Raw genomic sequence first — 14,145 nt, 5'->3', positions numbered from 1 at the left:
TGGCTGGCTCTGGTGACATGCTTTTAATCCCAGCACTCTGGAGGCAGAGGCAGGACTGGTCTACATAGTGAGTTCCAGGCCAGCCAAGGTGATGTAGTGAGATCCTATCACCAAACAAGGGAGGGAGGGAGAGGAAAGGGAAGGGAAGGGAAAGGAAAAAGAGAAGAGAAGGAAGGGAAGGAAGCAGTGAGTCAGACTTCAGCTTTCACAAGAGTAAATTAGCAACTAAAACCTGTTTTTTAAACTCTAAAAGAATACCTCTGTCTATAGACCACCTCCTTTTCTTCTTGATTCCTCTTAAGCAGACCAGTCCACATCTTCCGAAATAGAAAAGATCAGCTATTGAGATTTATTGTGTTTCCAGTGCCTATGCTTAGAGAAGCCAAGGGAGCCATGTCTCAGTAACACAGTCTTCCTTTGGGTTCCCTTGACCCGGGTGCTACCGCTCACAAAATCAGTGTACTTAGTATTCTGTGTGGATTTTTACCACATAGCCAAGATGCACTAACCACACAGTACAGATCACTTAAAACCCCCTTTCCACTTTTACCCCTCACTGCTGTTTGTTCAAATCCCAAGTCCTAAATTCAGCGTTTGCTGTGTTGCCTCAGAGCAGCCAGAGATGACCCAGCTTCATGAGTAGAGCAGGGAAGGCCGCTGCAGCCATGATGGCAGCCAGGCTGAAGACTGCCTGTACCCCTTTTGTCCTCTGCTTTATTGGCCATTTTTCTTCAGCTCTGGAACCTGATTTAATCATTAATCATACCCCCCCATACATACATACATACACACACACACACACACACACACACACACACACACACACACACACACACTTTTAGAGAAAAGAGTAAAGAAAGGGTAAAGAAAGGTTAACATCTTTGGTCTCATCTGGAGAGTGTTAAGGCTTCATGAGAGGACATCTAGATAAAAGCCAAAACTATCTGTATCAACTGAACTACTATCATTTCCCATTCCATAGACAGTAAGACCAAGAGCAGCTAGGGATCCAAGCCCATCTCCTAGAGTTAAACCCCTTAATTTTCAGTTCCCCCCGGCGGTAACTTTCTCATGCACACAGAACCTCTTGTGGCTCTGTAACCCACCTGTGCACCAAGCTTATCATGCCTTGCCCCTTTCTCTCCTCTTCCTTAGCAGTGGGAACAGTGAGTCCTAGTCATTCTAGGAAATCCCACTTGCAAGGCATCAGGGTACCCAAGACCATCCCAGGCTTGGTGATTTGCTAGAAGGAATCACGGCGCTTGGCCATGACTATACAACAGAACGATCCAGAGCAAAATCAGTGAAGGGAAAGATACCTATGGTAAATAGGGGAAGCAGGACTGAAGCTCCTAAGGTCCTCCCTCTCCTAGGAGTCGCAACGCTTACAGGCAACCGCAGCACCTTTGTCAGGCAGCTTATAACTGCCTGTAACTCCAGCTTTCTTCTAGCCTCAATAGGCACTGTACTGATGCACATCACACACAGGCAGACATCATGTATAAGCAAAGTTTTTAATTTATTTATTGTTTAGGCCAAAACTGAGAGGAAATTCTCACTCTCAACATCTAAACAATGTTACAAGTTACAGAAAAGGCAGGAAAAAATGCAGCCAGTGTACATATGTAGATTTAGTCAATGTGTCTCAGTTATTTGAACTGGAAGATAAGGCTTAGCTCCTGGAGCTGGGCGGGGTTTGAGGGAACTGTCATCTGTACTGCATACAGGGTCTGAGGGAACTAGTCATCTCTACTGCATACAGGGTCTGAGAGAACTAGTCATCTCTACTGCATACAGGGTCTGAGGGAACTAGTCATCTCTACTGCATACAGGGTCTGAGGGAACTAGGCATCCGTACTGCATACAGGGTCTGAGGGAACTAGTCATCTCTACTGCATACAGGGTCTGAGGGAACTAGGCATCCGTACTGCATATAGGGTCTGAGGGAACTAGTCATCTCTACTGCATACAGGGTCTGAGGGAACTAGTCATCTCTACTGCATACAGGGTCTGAGGGAACTAGTCATCTCTACTGCATACAGGGTCTGAGGGAACTAGTCATCTCTACTGCATACAGGGTCTGAGGGAACTAGTCATCTCTACTGCATACAGGGTCTGAGGGAACTAGTCATCTCTACTGCATACAGGGTCTGAGGGAACTAGTCATCTCTACTGCATACAGGGTCTGAGGGAATTAGTCATCCGTACTGCATACAGTACTTGCTGTGGAGAGTTGGAGCTGAAAAACACTTTTTGGCTAAATTTTCAAAGCCTCATTTCCGTACAGGATTCACTTGACACTTTATAGCTTCCATAACAGAGCACTTTGGGATGACATGTGAGATGCTGTCCACAGGGTAGCTCACGAGAGACCTAGTACCTGATGTTTTGACTGGGAACTAGCCTAGCATGCACCAAAACTTTAGACTTCCCAGAGGAAAGTAGGTGTTGAGCATAAACCACATTAAACAAACAAGTGAGTCACATGTATTGGGGCGCGGGCACCTTTTTTTCCTGTTTGCAAATGAAAAGGAAAAGCTCAAAATTTCTATAAAGCCTCCTTAGCTCTGGAGAAAAGGAGTTTGAAGCAATAGGCAAAGATGATTGATTATTTTCTTCACATCTGCATACTGTCCAGTTGTTTTTATTGTGTCATATAAAAATATATGTTCCTAACAGTAAAGTAAAAAATACAAAGAATACTAACTCAGTACACTAACCAACACCTGATCTTTCACTGGCACAAACAGGTTCAGAGAAAGCAAGTTGCTGGGTGATACCAGCTGTTTGTGCTTCTTTGTTGCTCTGGGTGTGCAAGGGAAGAATCCTTCATCTAGTGGAGGATTGTGAAGTCATAGGCAATAGCTTCCAGCGGGCCCCAACTTTGGTGGAAAGATCTTCATTGCTGTTCACTCAAAATATTGCTCTCCCTCCAAGAGAGTAAGAAGGTTGATTCTGAGCCAGGTCTGAGGGACCAGGACCTGGAAGCATTGCTTGTCCCAGTGTGTAAGCAGTTACATGAAGTTTTACAGTCACAGAAAAAAAGACAACTGCAAGTCTATGGGTTGTTTTTAACCAAATGCAACGATGGGGATGTCAAGTTAGAAGAGTTAAAATGAGGAAATATGTTATAGGTTCAGATGCTATCTGATGACATTTGTAGCCTTTGAGTTGGTAGAGGCTAATGGTCTCCTAAGTTTATGCATGCCAAAGGTTTTAATCTAACAGTTGCAAGGATGTTATGTCACACAGAGTGAGTGATAAAGGACTATGTAGGGGAAGAACTAAGATTAACCCAGGACAACCTGACATTAGAACTGGAGTATCCAGGTCTCCTCAATCATAGAATTCCTTTATTCTAGAATCAAGGTATTGACTTTTATTATTCATTATTCATAGAAAAGAGAATTTGGTAAATAGGTTAGAGCAGTGGTTCCTAACCTTCCTAATGCTGTGACCCTTAATACAGTTCCTCATGTTGTGGTGACCCCCAACCATAACATTATTTTTGTTGCTACTTCCTAACTAATTTTGCTACCATTATGAATCATAATATAAATATCTGATATGCTACCTCTGTGAAAGAATCATTTGATCCCCAAAGGGGTCACAACCACAGGTTGAGAACCACTTGGTTAGAACCATAGGAAAGAAAAAATCTGGTTAAGTACATGCAGATCAAACATGGTGGCTGTACTTGTGTGACTGCCCTTTCCTCACACAGCCCCGGGCACACTTGGAGCCATTGTCTGTGCAGCAAGAGCAGCAGCTCCTACAGGAGGTACACTTAGATCCCTTTCAGCTATGAGATAAGGGCATCTACCTGATGCAACCTTTGAAACATTTTGTCTCTCTGCATAGTGAAAGTAATTTTACAATTAGTGTCTTAGGATGTAGCCTTTATTAAACTGGAAAAAAAGGAGGGAAAGGGTTTTAGCAATAATAGCAGCTGTCAGCTCTTGAACTTATTATCTGACATGCCAGGGGCTGTATTACATAGTCTAGCCAGAGCTACCTGTTGGGGAGGGGGGTAATTAAACCCTAAGTACATATGATAAGTACCCTAGTAAAATGTGCTTCGCAGAGGAATCTGTAAATGATTAATTTTGCCTGGGGAAGCATTATCCCAGGAGATAATTGAAATTGATGTACTTAATTCAGAAGAAAAGAACAGAGATGGTTGCCTTATATCTGCCTTAGTGTTTGTTCACCCCTTAGACAAGATTTGGGGAACCCTTCGTGTGCACTTGTTTTGCTTCACTTTGCTTTGCTTCCTGAGACTGTAGCCCAGGCTAGTCTCCAACTCATGACAGCCTTTACACTGTTCCACAGTAGACTTTGAACACCAGTGCTGCTTTATCTGAAGAACTCAAAGTCTAAGCTGGATGCTCGTGAGTAGTTAGCCAGGCTCATTGAGTGGACTTGACCTCAGGTCGTCTCCAGTCAATTACAGCTCTCTCCTCCAGTTCCCATTACAAATAGTGCAGTGCGATCTTTGCTTTCAGAGTTTGATAGCTGAAGTTCAACACTGTTGAGTCTGTAAATTGCAGAGGTGTTCATATTTAGACTTTTGTGCTTTTTTCCAGTTTTGACTGCCATTGAAGGTACGGCGCACGGGGAGCCCTGCCACTTCCCTTTCCTTTTCCTGGATAAGGAATATGATGAGTGCACATCAGACGGGAGGGAAGATGGCAGACTGTGGTGTGCCACAACCTATGACTACAAGACAGATGAGAAGTGGGGCTTCTGCGAAAGTGCGTATTGTTCAAGTGGGGACACGCCCTGGTACTTTAGTCTAGGGCAGTATTTGGAAGGCATTTTCTAGCTGTCCTCTTCTGTATAAACCAGTGTTATTGACAGGCCTTAAAGAAGGGCTTGAGGACTGTGAGCGTGTGATGCATTTACTTCAGGCTGTCACTCAGCCTTCTCACTCATGTCTCATTGATTCCCAGGTAGTTCTATAAACCCTTGAGGCAAGCTCTTGAACTAAGTAATACAAAAACATTTTGTCAGTAATGGAAGCTGACTATGATGGTGAAGGTTAATAGTAATTAAAAGAAAACCAAAAGCTACCCTAATTTAAACACTTAGAGTGAAATAAGCTATGCGTGTGTAACATTTGACATATGTAGTATACTTAACCACCTGTGTGTAAATGCTGCCCTCTGCTGGAAAGCCGTGGTTAGGGGACATAGCAGTGTAATTAATACCAGATACCATTTCTAACATCACAGCATCTCTAGAAGGCTGCATCAAATGTAGGCCATCTCCAGATAGGCTAGCATGACAGTTTAATGTGTCAGGTTTTTCTTTATTACATAAAGAAGTATCACTTCTATACGTAAATAAATACTGATTCTACTGTCTTATGATGAGTTCTGTATTGTTTAAAATCTTGCACTAAAGTAACAAAATAGCTCTTTAAAACTTCACAGCAGTTGTACAGGCTTTCAGTGCTACGTTAATGAGTATGAAAAGGGAATGAGCTGGACCTGAGCTACAGCTTGATGGCTAGAATGCTTGTCTATCATGCACAAAACCCTGGGACTGGTCCCCAGAACGGCATACACTGTGTGTGGTGGCACACGCCTTAATCATATACTCTGAACACAGGCACAAAAGTTCAGTGGCATCCTTGGTTACATAGGGAATTTGAAGCCAGGCTGGGCTACATGAAACCCTATTTCAAAAAAAAAAAAAAAAGAGAGAGACAGAGAGAGACAGAGAGAGAAAATTAATATACTTGAACATTGCACACTGAACGAGATCTGTGTTTAATAAAAGTCAGGTTTTAAGATTTTAATTATATAATAAAATACTTTTCTAAATGTACAACATGTGACCTTTGAATATGGTAGTTTTATGTTTATTCTTCTCTAATTGCTTTTTGTTACTATTTTAGCTGAATTTAGCATTTAATTTGAAATCTTAGTTGAACTGTATTTTGAAAAGTCACCATTACTAACACAAAAATATCCTCAAAAGTAGCCTGATCTTGCTTTCTCTACAAGAAAGTGACTTGGTGGACTTTGTGCTTTTTAGAAGTCTTTTGTCAGTACAGGACACAAGTCAGCTGTTTTAGAGCCATTTGGAAGTATGACCGATCCTTCTCTGTGTGTATTCCTGGGTCACACAGTGGGTGAGCTTGGTACAGAAAACTGAGGTTCATTCAGTGCATGTGTCATTTCATTGTCAGCCGAAGAAGATGCTGCCAAAAGGCGACAGATGCAGGAAGCAGAAGCCATCTATCAGAGCGGGATGAAGATCCTGAACGGCAGCACCAGGAAGAACCAAAAGAGAGAGTAGGTTCAGCCCCCGGCACAGGCCCGTCTGACACAGCCTGTGTGAGGCAGCCGCTGAGCTTGCTCCTGAGACTGTGCTGCCGGATACACAGATGTCCTAGTGCTGGTGTAAGACACCTCCAAGTGTGTCTGGCACACTTTAACTCAGTAGGATGAAAAGATTATACTTACTGACCAATGAGAAAAATCACAATAGTATATTGAACTTGTAGTCAGCTCTAAGACCTAAGAGTAAATACACTATTCAGATTCAAAAATAACATAAAATACAAAAACAATTGTCACCAAGTATGTTGATTTGGGGTTTTGCTTTGAAATTTTTACCTAGAATGTAACACTCCAAAAGAATTCTAATATTTTATGTCTCTCTGATTTCTGCTGGTTTTGTTAGTCTATGTGTAGAATTAGAAAATTTTGAGTTATTGGAATACTTATCTTACATGATTATAATTTTCTACTGTAAATTTGTTAACTTGCTCCTTAGATTTCTTATTCATTGTTAGTATAATTAGTTCATTTTAAAATATTAGACATAAGAGAAACTGGCCCCTTAGCCAAATCAAACTATCCAGCATGTTTCTACAAACATAAATAACGTGAGAGAATAGGAATAATAAATGGACATTTATTATTATACGATAAGAAAATTATGCTTCATTTAGTAATGAAAAATATTTTAATGGCTGTTCTAAAAACACTACTGACTCTCTGTTTGATTGCTTCTGTTTAAAGAGCATATCGGTACCTTCAGAAGGCAGCAGGCATGAATCACACCAAAGCCCTGGAGAGAGTGTCCTATGCTCTCTTGTTTGGTGATTACCTCACACAGAATATCCAGGCAGCTAAAGAGATGTTTGAGAAACTGACTGAGGAAGGGTCTCCCAAAGGACAAACTGTAAGTGTGGCTTCAGTGGAGAACCTCTGTACATGGCACTTTGTTGTTGTTGAGTTTTGGTTTGGGGTTGGTTGGGGTTGGGGCCTTGTTTATGTGCATGAATGTTTTGCCTGCATGTGTGTCTGCACCACTTGTGTGCCTGGTACTCAGGGAGATCAGAAGGGGGTGTCCTGTCCCCTGGAACTAGAGTTATAGATGGTCGTGAGCCACCATGTGGGTGTGGGAATCACACAGTGTCTTAACTATAGAGCCATCTCCCCAGCACCTGCCCCTTTGTAATTTTTTTAATAAAGTGTGAACATCTATGTGTCTGTGTGCATGTGAGTGCAGGAGGCAAGTAGCATGAGTGCTGAGAACTGAACTGGGTCCTCTGGAAGAGCAGCACATCTCTTAACTGCGGAGCCCTCTCTCCAGGCTCTCTGCAGTACGCAGAGCTTGTTGATTCTAAGAGCAGTTTGTTCTCCAAGCCCCGACTTCTTTCAATAACTAGAGGGGACTGAGCGACAACAGACTGTTTTACTTAATTTCTTGGATACTTGTTTCCCTTCATCTAAGAAGGTTTATGATCATGGAAATAGCTTTATAGCTACATTGTACCACAATTTCTTTTGTAGTTTTTTAGTATTAAATCTATAGAGAGTGAAATATGAAGAACAATTCTACAGCAGCAATTTATCTGAAATTATTCAGCATAGTATTTCCCCTAAGCTTAACCTTAATATTTTAATGTGTATTAGTGTCTGTTAGTATATGAGTGTGTGTGTGTCTGTGTGTGTGTCTGTGTGTGTGTCTGTGTGTGTGTGTGTGTGTGTGTGTGTGTGTGTGTATGTGTTATGGGTGTGCTGAGAGGCCAGGAAACAGTATCAGATCCCTGGGATCTGGGATTACAGGTGTTGGTGAGCATCCTGACATTGGTACTGGGATCTGAACTCTGATCCTTGTGATAGAGCAGCAAGCACACTTAACAGCTAAGCCATCCATCTCTCCAGCCAATATTGACATCTTTAAGAAATAAATAAATTAATAAAATGTTTTGGGACTGGGGATATAGTCAAGAAAAAGAACTTTTGCCTAGCATATGCAAGGCACTGATCCAATCTCTTAGTAGTGCCCTACACACACAAACACACACACACACACACACACACACACACACACACACACACACACCATCTCTCCAGTCTATATATCCATAATATATTCTTACAGCATTGAGCTTATCCCAATCTTTGTCCAGCCAAGTGCCCATCACAGCATTACATTGCTGTTATTTCTAACCCAGCCTTTGTCTGATTGGTTGGTTAGGTGCTTGATTTGTTTCTATGTTAGAAGTAGATGCGGTTTTTTTCTACAGAATGTCCGGCCTGCAATTGTCCTCGTCATAGTATCCATTAGTTAGTTTTTCTATTACCTGTATTTCCTGTAAGCCAAATACCACAGCTAAAGGCTGGCAAACCTAAGTAACTATTTTTAGCTATTCATTATAAGTGAATTGCAATACCACATTGCACAACATCCAGTTAGTAATACAGAGAATACAGAGGTTGATGCCTAGGTTTAAGAGGCCATCTGATTGGAGAAGGAAGAAATGGCACAGCTGTTAAGAGCACTGGCTGCTGGTCCAGATGATTCAATTCCCAGCAACCACTGGGTGGCTCACAGCCGTAATTCCTCTTCCACTGGATCCAGCATCCTCTCCTGGCCTGCAAGAGTATTTTACTCACAGATTCAGGCAAAGCACCCATATACATAGCATACATCTGTACATACGTCCATACATACACTTCTAGGTTGTGTTTATTATACATTGTGTTTATTTAAACTGCCTCTGATAATTCAGGCTTAATCAAAATATGAGTTATACTTAAGAATAAATTGTTGGAATACATGCTAATTTATGAAATTTTTTTATAAGATACATTTTCCTCTAAAGTTTTTCTGCCACCTAGAAAAATGCCTGTTTCCCCCTAACCATAATGGAATGAATTTGTGAGACAATCCTCTCGAGGTGTTTTACTAGCAGGATCATACCCATTATTTTCTGGGAATACTTATTAAATCCACTGTCCTTTCTTCTCATTTTTAGTCTCATTTTTAATCGTTTTAACAGATGCTATCTTAACTGTTTTTCTTGTTTCTGAAATATTTTCCCTTCTTAATTAAACCAACTTAAGTAAACCTATGTACACATATATTATCCTCAGGGCATTGATGTCTTTAAGGCAGTGTTGTTCCATTCAGAGCCCACCAAGCACTCTCTCTGTGGTAATTAGGTATAGCTGATGCAGCAGTCAGATCCCCAAGTCAGATACTTCTTGCTCTGCCAATGAGGTTGAGCCTTGTGTTGCTTCCTTGTAAATGGTGACTCCTGGGCAACAGCTGGCCTTCTTTGCAACCATATCTAGGATCATAGTCTTACCTAACTGCAAGGAAGGCTGAAATAGACTAATGACACTCCTCTTCTCTGTCACTCTGCCCTTATCACTTGGGTAATATGACTGACTGACTAGCAACCAGTTATACATGTTTCAAGAACAAAGGCAGACTAATGATTATCCAAGGAATACAGATTGTGTGTTCAATTTTTCATTACACGTCCCACATTACAAGTCTACTCACAATTAGAAAATACAGGCAGGACAGGTTTTATTACCAACCCTGTAACTCCAGTTTAGACAACCTAAAAAATGTCTCCTCCAAGGGAAACTCATTCATTATATGACAGCCTGCTTTTAGGTTGGCAGTGTTTGCAGTTTGAAAGCACCCCAGACAAACAGAAAAATATGAACAGGTCTTTTTATGACTAGCAAATACTAATACCTCACTTCTTTTACTGTACATTTCATCTTCTACACTATAAAGTAGGAAGAACTTATTTTAGTCAACCTTATCTTACTGCGTTGTTATTCCCCCAGGATGTACCTTGTACCATCCCTATCTTTAAACTACACTTTCAGAGAGCTCTAAGGGTATTGTAGATGGAGGCTTGAATCTGTAACCATTCTCCTGGCCAGTCAGAGTTTGCTATTGTCTGTTTACCCTGCACCAATTATACTGTTAGAGCCTGCTCAGGGGCAGAAACCACAAGACAATTCCTGGAGTAATGGCCTCATCTAGCTGTGTGCTTCTCTGTGCTTCATAGTCTCCAGGGCATAAAGAAAACCTCCAGATAGAGCCAGATAAAGTTAATTTTAGGATTATACCCAAAAAAAGACTTAGACATAATTTTCCCAGGAAAAGACATAAAATGAATCAATGCAGAAAGTCCCTAGCAACATGGAGAGACCAAAACCCAGAAGTTAGAGACAGAAGGGCAGCGTGTGCCTCGATTGGCTCAGCTTCGCTGGAGCTGTGTCAGGCTTAGCCGGGTGACTTCATGACTCACGGTTTCTAGTGGATATGGCTGCCACCTAACCACCTGGTGTTTCTTCATTCCTGAGATTGCTTGGACACTGATGTCCTGGGATACTTTTGTCCTATTCATTCCTCCCTGCAGAGGAAGAAATATGTTGATATAATGTCATAAAAGGTGTTTTATCTTCATAATGGCTAAAGCAAATGAAGTCCAAACCACATTTAAGTGTGGTTGACTTTGTTTTCTAGTTAATACCTTCTTAACTTCCTGCTAACCTTCCAACTGAACTCAAGTTGGTTAAAGTTGCACTTAACTGCGTGGTTTATAGAGGGCTGAATGTATTGTTCCAGCTCTTTCACTGAACCATCCTGCATAGTTGTCCTCAAATCTTCATAGTTAAAGATCTTTGACTCTTCTCAGTGTCTAAGACTGTATGTGTCTTCACCAAAGTTAGAATACTGACTTTTCCTCCTTTTACCCAGGGTCTTGGCTTTCTCTACGCTTCTGGACTTGGTGTTAATTCAAGTCAGGCGAAGGTAATGTTATTGAAGTCTTACTGCACATTAAATTTGGAATTGAATAAGCACTGGCCTGTGCTCATTTATGTATCTGATTTTCACAGGCTCTTGTGTATTACACTTTTGGAGCTCTTGGAGGCAACCTGATAGCGCATATGGTTTTGGTAAGTGTGAGCTTAAAGACTACTTTCATTAAATGGTAAAATGTATGTCGTCAGTAGTTGTAAGCTTCCTAGCCTTGCTCAGTTGAACATCCACCAGATTCTTGTTAATAGTTATGTAAATTAGAATTGTTTATTCAAATTATTTTTAATTGGATCATCTTTGTATTTAAATTGATTTCCTACTATACAAAAAACTGTCCTATAATGGACACTTGCAAATATCTGTGTATAAACTGATAGCATTGACCTCTTATGTTGCTTAGTGATACAGACCTTTCCACCAAAATCTTTTGGGGCTAAGTGGCCTAACTTTCTTGTGAATTCAGTTAGGGTAGGTCACATGACATGGTGCGTGATGGATGCTATGTTTTAAATGAATATAAGTCCCTTGTTGACAGGAATGTCACGGTTGGACTGAGTGACATGAAACTAAAAGTAGGAAACCCATCCAGCACAGGAAGGGATCTCCACACTTGGTTACTGACAGCACAGACAAGGCTAGTCCAGCCAGATGCGTAAATCAAAGATCATTTCAAACATAATTATCGAGTGATTGTCAGGATCAGATCAGATACTGCAGGTAGACAGAGATAGCCTAAAGAGTAGAATGCTGGGAGCTGATACACAGGGAAGATAGAAATCCAGCAAAATAACTGAGTGGTACCCAGGAGCACAACTGGTTCCCACAGCTCCCTCCTGCTTCATGTTCCTGATAATCAGTCGTCCCTCCCGCATTACTCTTGTGTCATTTGTTACTAGAGTAATTGTACCTGCGTCCTGGGCACGTTTCCTTGGTTTGCCAGTTTATGGTTTTATATCGGTACACGCACCTCATTCTCACTAAGGTTAAGTCTGGTTCTGAGTGAAAACTATGTACGTGCCTTTTCGGGAAGCTCATGGCACTTGTTTGGTTGCTCTAGGAGTGTTCTTTTCTCGCGCTTAGCTATGGACTTCTTGTTGGAGTGAGTGGGTCAAAGGACTGCAGAAGCAGATTCTGAGTGTGATTGGCTCTATAGAAACCTGTGCTGGTGCTGTAGTCTCACTCCAAGGTGTCTTACAGGGTTACCGCTACTGGGCTGGCATCGGAGTCCTCCAGAGTTGCGAGTCGGCACTGACCCATTATCGTCTTGTTGCCAATCATGGTACCTGTTTTATTTTTTTCTCTTTCATCCTGTAGGGGAAAAAATGCAATTAATTTTAAATATATATGTTTTGGTTGTAGTAATTTAAATACTGAAAATGACTCTTTTGAGTGCGCTTATCTTTTAACTATCAAGAAACATTTACATGGAGATGATGGCTCAGCGGTTAAGAACACTGGCTGTTCTTCCAGAGGACCTGAGTTCAATTCCCAGCAACCACATGGTGGCTCACAACCATCTGTAATGAGAGCTGAGGCCCTCTTCTGGTGTGTCTGAAGACATCAGCAGTGTACAAAAATACATAAAATAAATAAATCTTGGGGCTGGGGATTTAGCTCAGTGGTAGAGCGCTTGCCTAGGAAGCGCAAGGCCCTGGGTTCAGTCCCCAGCTCCGAAAAAAAAAAAAAAGAACCAAAAAAAAAAAAAAAGAACCATTTACATTTTATTCTTAAGTGTTTCACAGTGGGAGTATAATTTGTTAATGTATTATTATGCTGCTGCCTGTTGACTACTACAGAATTAGTACCATTCATCCCATGTCTGTCGACGTCTGCTTGCTACAGTTGTGGGCCTGCTCCTCTGACTTCGTCTATTTGTCCTTCTCCATCAGTCGCTAGTGATATCTCCCTAACTGGAGGCTCTGTAGTCCAGAGAATACGGCTGCCTGATGAAGTGGAAAACCCAGGGATGAACAGTGGGATGCTGGAAGAAGATTTGATTCAGTATTACCAGTTCCTAGCTGAGAAGGGTGATGTCCAAGCACAGGTGTGTGTGCTTCGGGGAATTTCTTACTGCACTGTCTACTTAATCCAGGAAGGGAGGGCAAGCACCCACATCTGTAAGTAAGATTGTCTTTGCTCTGAGTAATTATCAGCTTTGTTTCCTTTAGAAAAAGAGTATCCTACACTCTCAGCACCTTTTTCCATTAAAATCGCAGCTATTGGGATCTATAGAAATAAGTAACAGTTACAAGAATGGTTTTAAGGCTCACAGAAGGAAGTCTTAATTAAAACTGTAATGAATCTACAGTAGGATCTACTGTTACTCATGGAAGTTAGAATGCAACTGCCTTGTCTAGTTTTCAGGGGTGTATTTTTGCTTTAAGTGTTCTCTTGTATCTGCTGTCTAATTACCTTCCTTTTCTACATTCCCTTTCCTCTGCTTCCTTGACCTTGTGTATGATGCCTGCCGCTGTTACCTTGCCTCTGTCCATGAACAAGTCAGGCCTTCCTTGTGTTCCCTAGAGATTGCCACTCAGTCTGCCTGCCAAGTCTAGTGTGTAACATGTTACTGTTCCCCATATGACACAGAGATTTTACAATATGCTTAGCATGCTTTAACTCTACATGGTTTTGAGAATCTCTTATACAGAAATTACTAGTTTAAACTCATTCACAGATTGGTCTTTCCTTTTGTTTTCATTTCTTCTTTCTAAGCTTCTCAGATGACTGTGTCTGTTAGCCTAAGGGCATCCTTTACTATTTCCCTTAGAGCATGTTCACTGAAGCCAGCACCGTTTGTCTAAAGCCATTTAGGGAAGCAGGCCGATGAGCCAGTACGTAAGGCACTTGCTGCACAAGTTTGAGGACCAGAGTTTGTGTGCCCAGAATCCACATAAGTTGAGTGTGGCTCCTGCCTGTAGTGCTAGCACTCAGAAGGTCCCTAGAGCAAGCTGGCTGCCTAGGGCAGCCTTACTGGGGATCTCTGGTGAGTTAAGAGAGCCTGCCTCCATTAATAAGATGGAAAGCAGCTGAGGGGGAACTCTGACA

General features: G+C 41.6%; 1 protein-coding gene across 3 annotated transcripts in view; it reads left to right on the top strand.

Moving 5' to 3' along the window:
• Window positions 1–14,145, top strand: part of Sel1l (SEL1L adaptor subunit of SYVN1 ubiquitin ligase) — a 44,308-nt gene that overhangs the window by 12,291 nt on the left and 17,872 nt on the right. Inside the window, 7 exon segments of one of the 3 annotated variants that reach the window (NM_177933.5) lie at window positions 4,587–4,754; window positions 6,197–6,302; window positions 7,035–7,197; window positions 11,035–11,088; window positions 11,175–11,234; window positions 12,295–12,376; window positions 12,987–13,141. In NM_177933.5, coding sequence (NP_808794.2) covers window positions 4,587–4,754; window positions 6,197–6,302; window positions 7,035–7,197; window positions 11,035–11,088; window positions 11,175–11,234; window positions 12,295–12,376; window positions 12,987–13,141 — 788 coding nt within the window. 3 annotated transcript variants of the gene reach the window in all.

Source organism: Rattus norvegicus, chromosome 6, assembly GCF_021556685.1.
Source record: "Rattus norvegicus strain SHRSP/BbbUtx chromosome 6, alternate assembly SHRSP_T2T, whole genome shotgun sequence".
NCBI lineage: Eukaryota > Metazoa > Chordata > Mammalia > Rodentia > Muridae > Rattus > Rattus norvegicus.
This window is presented reverse-complemented; position numbering and strand designations above follow the sequence as displayed.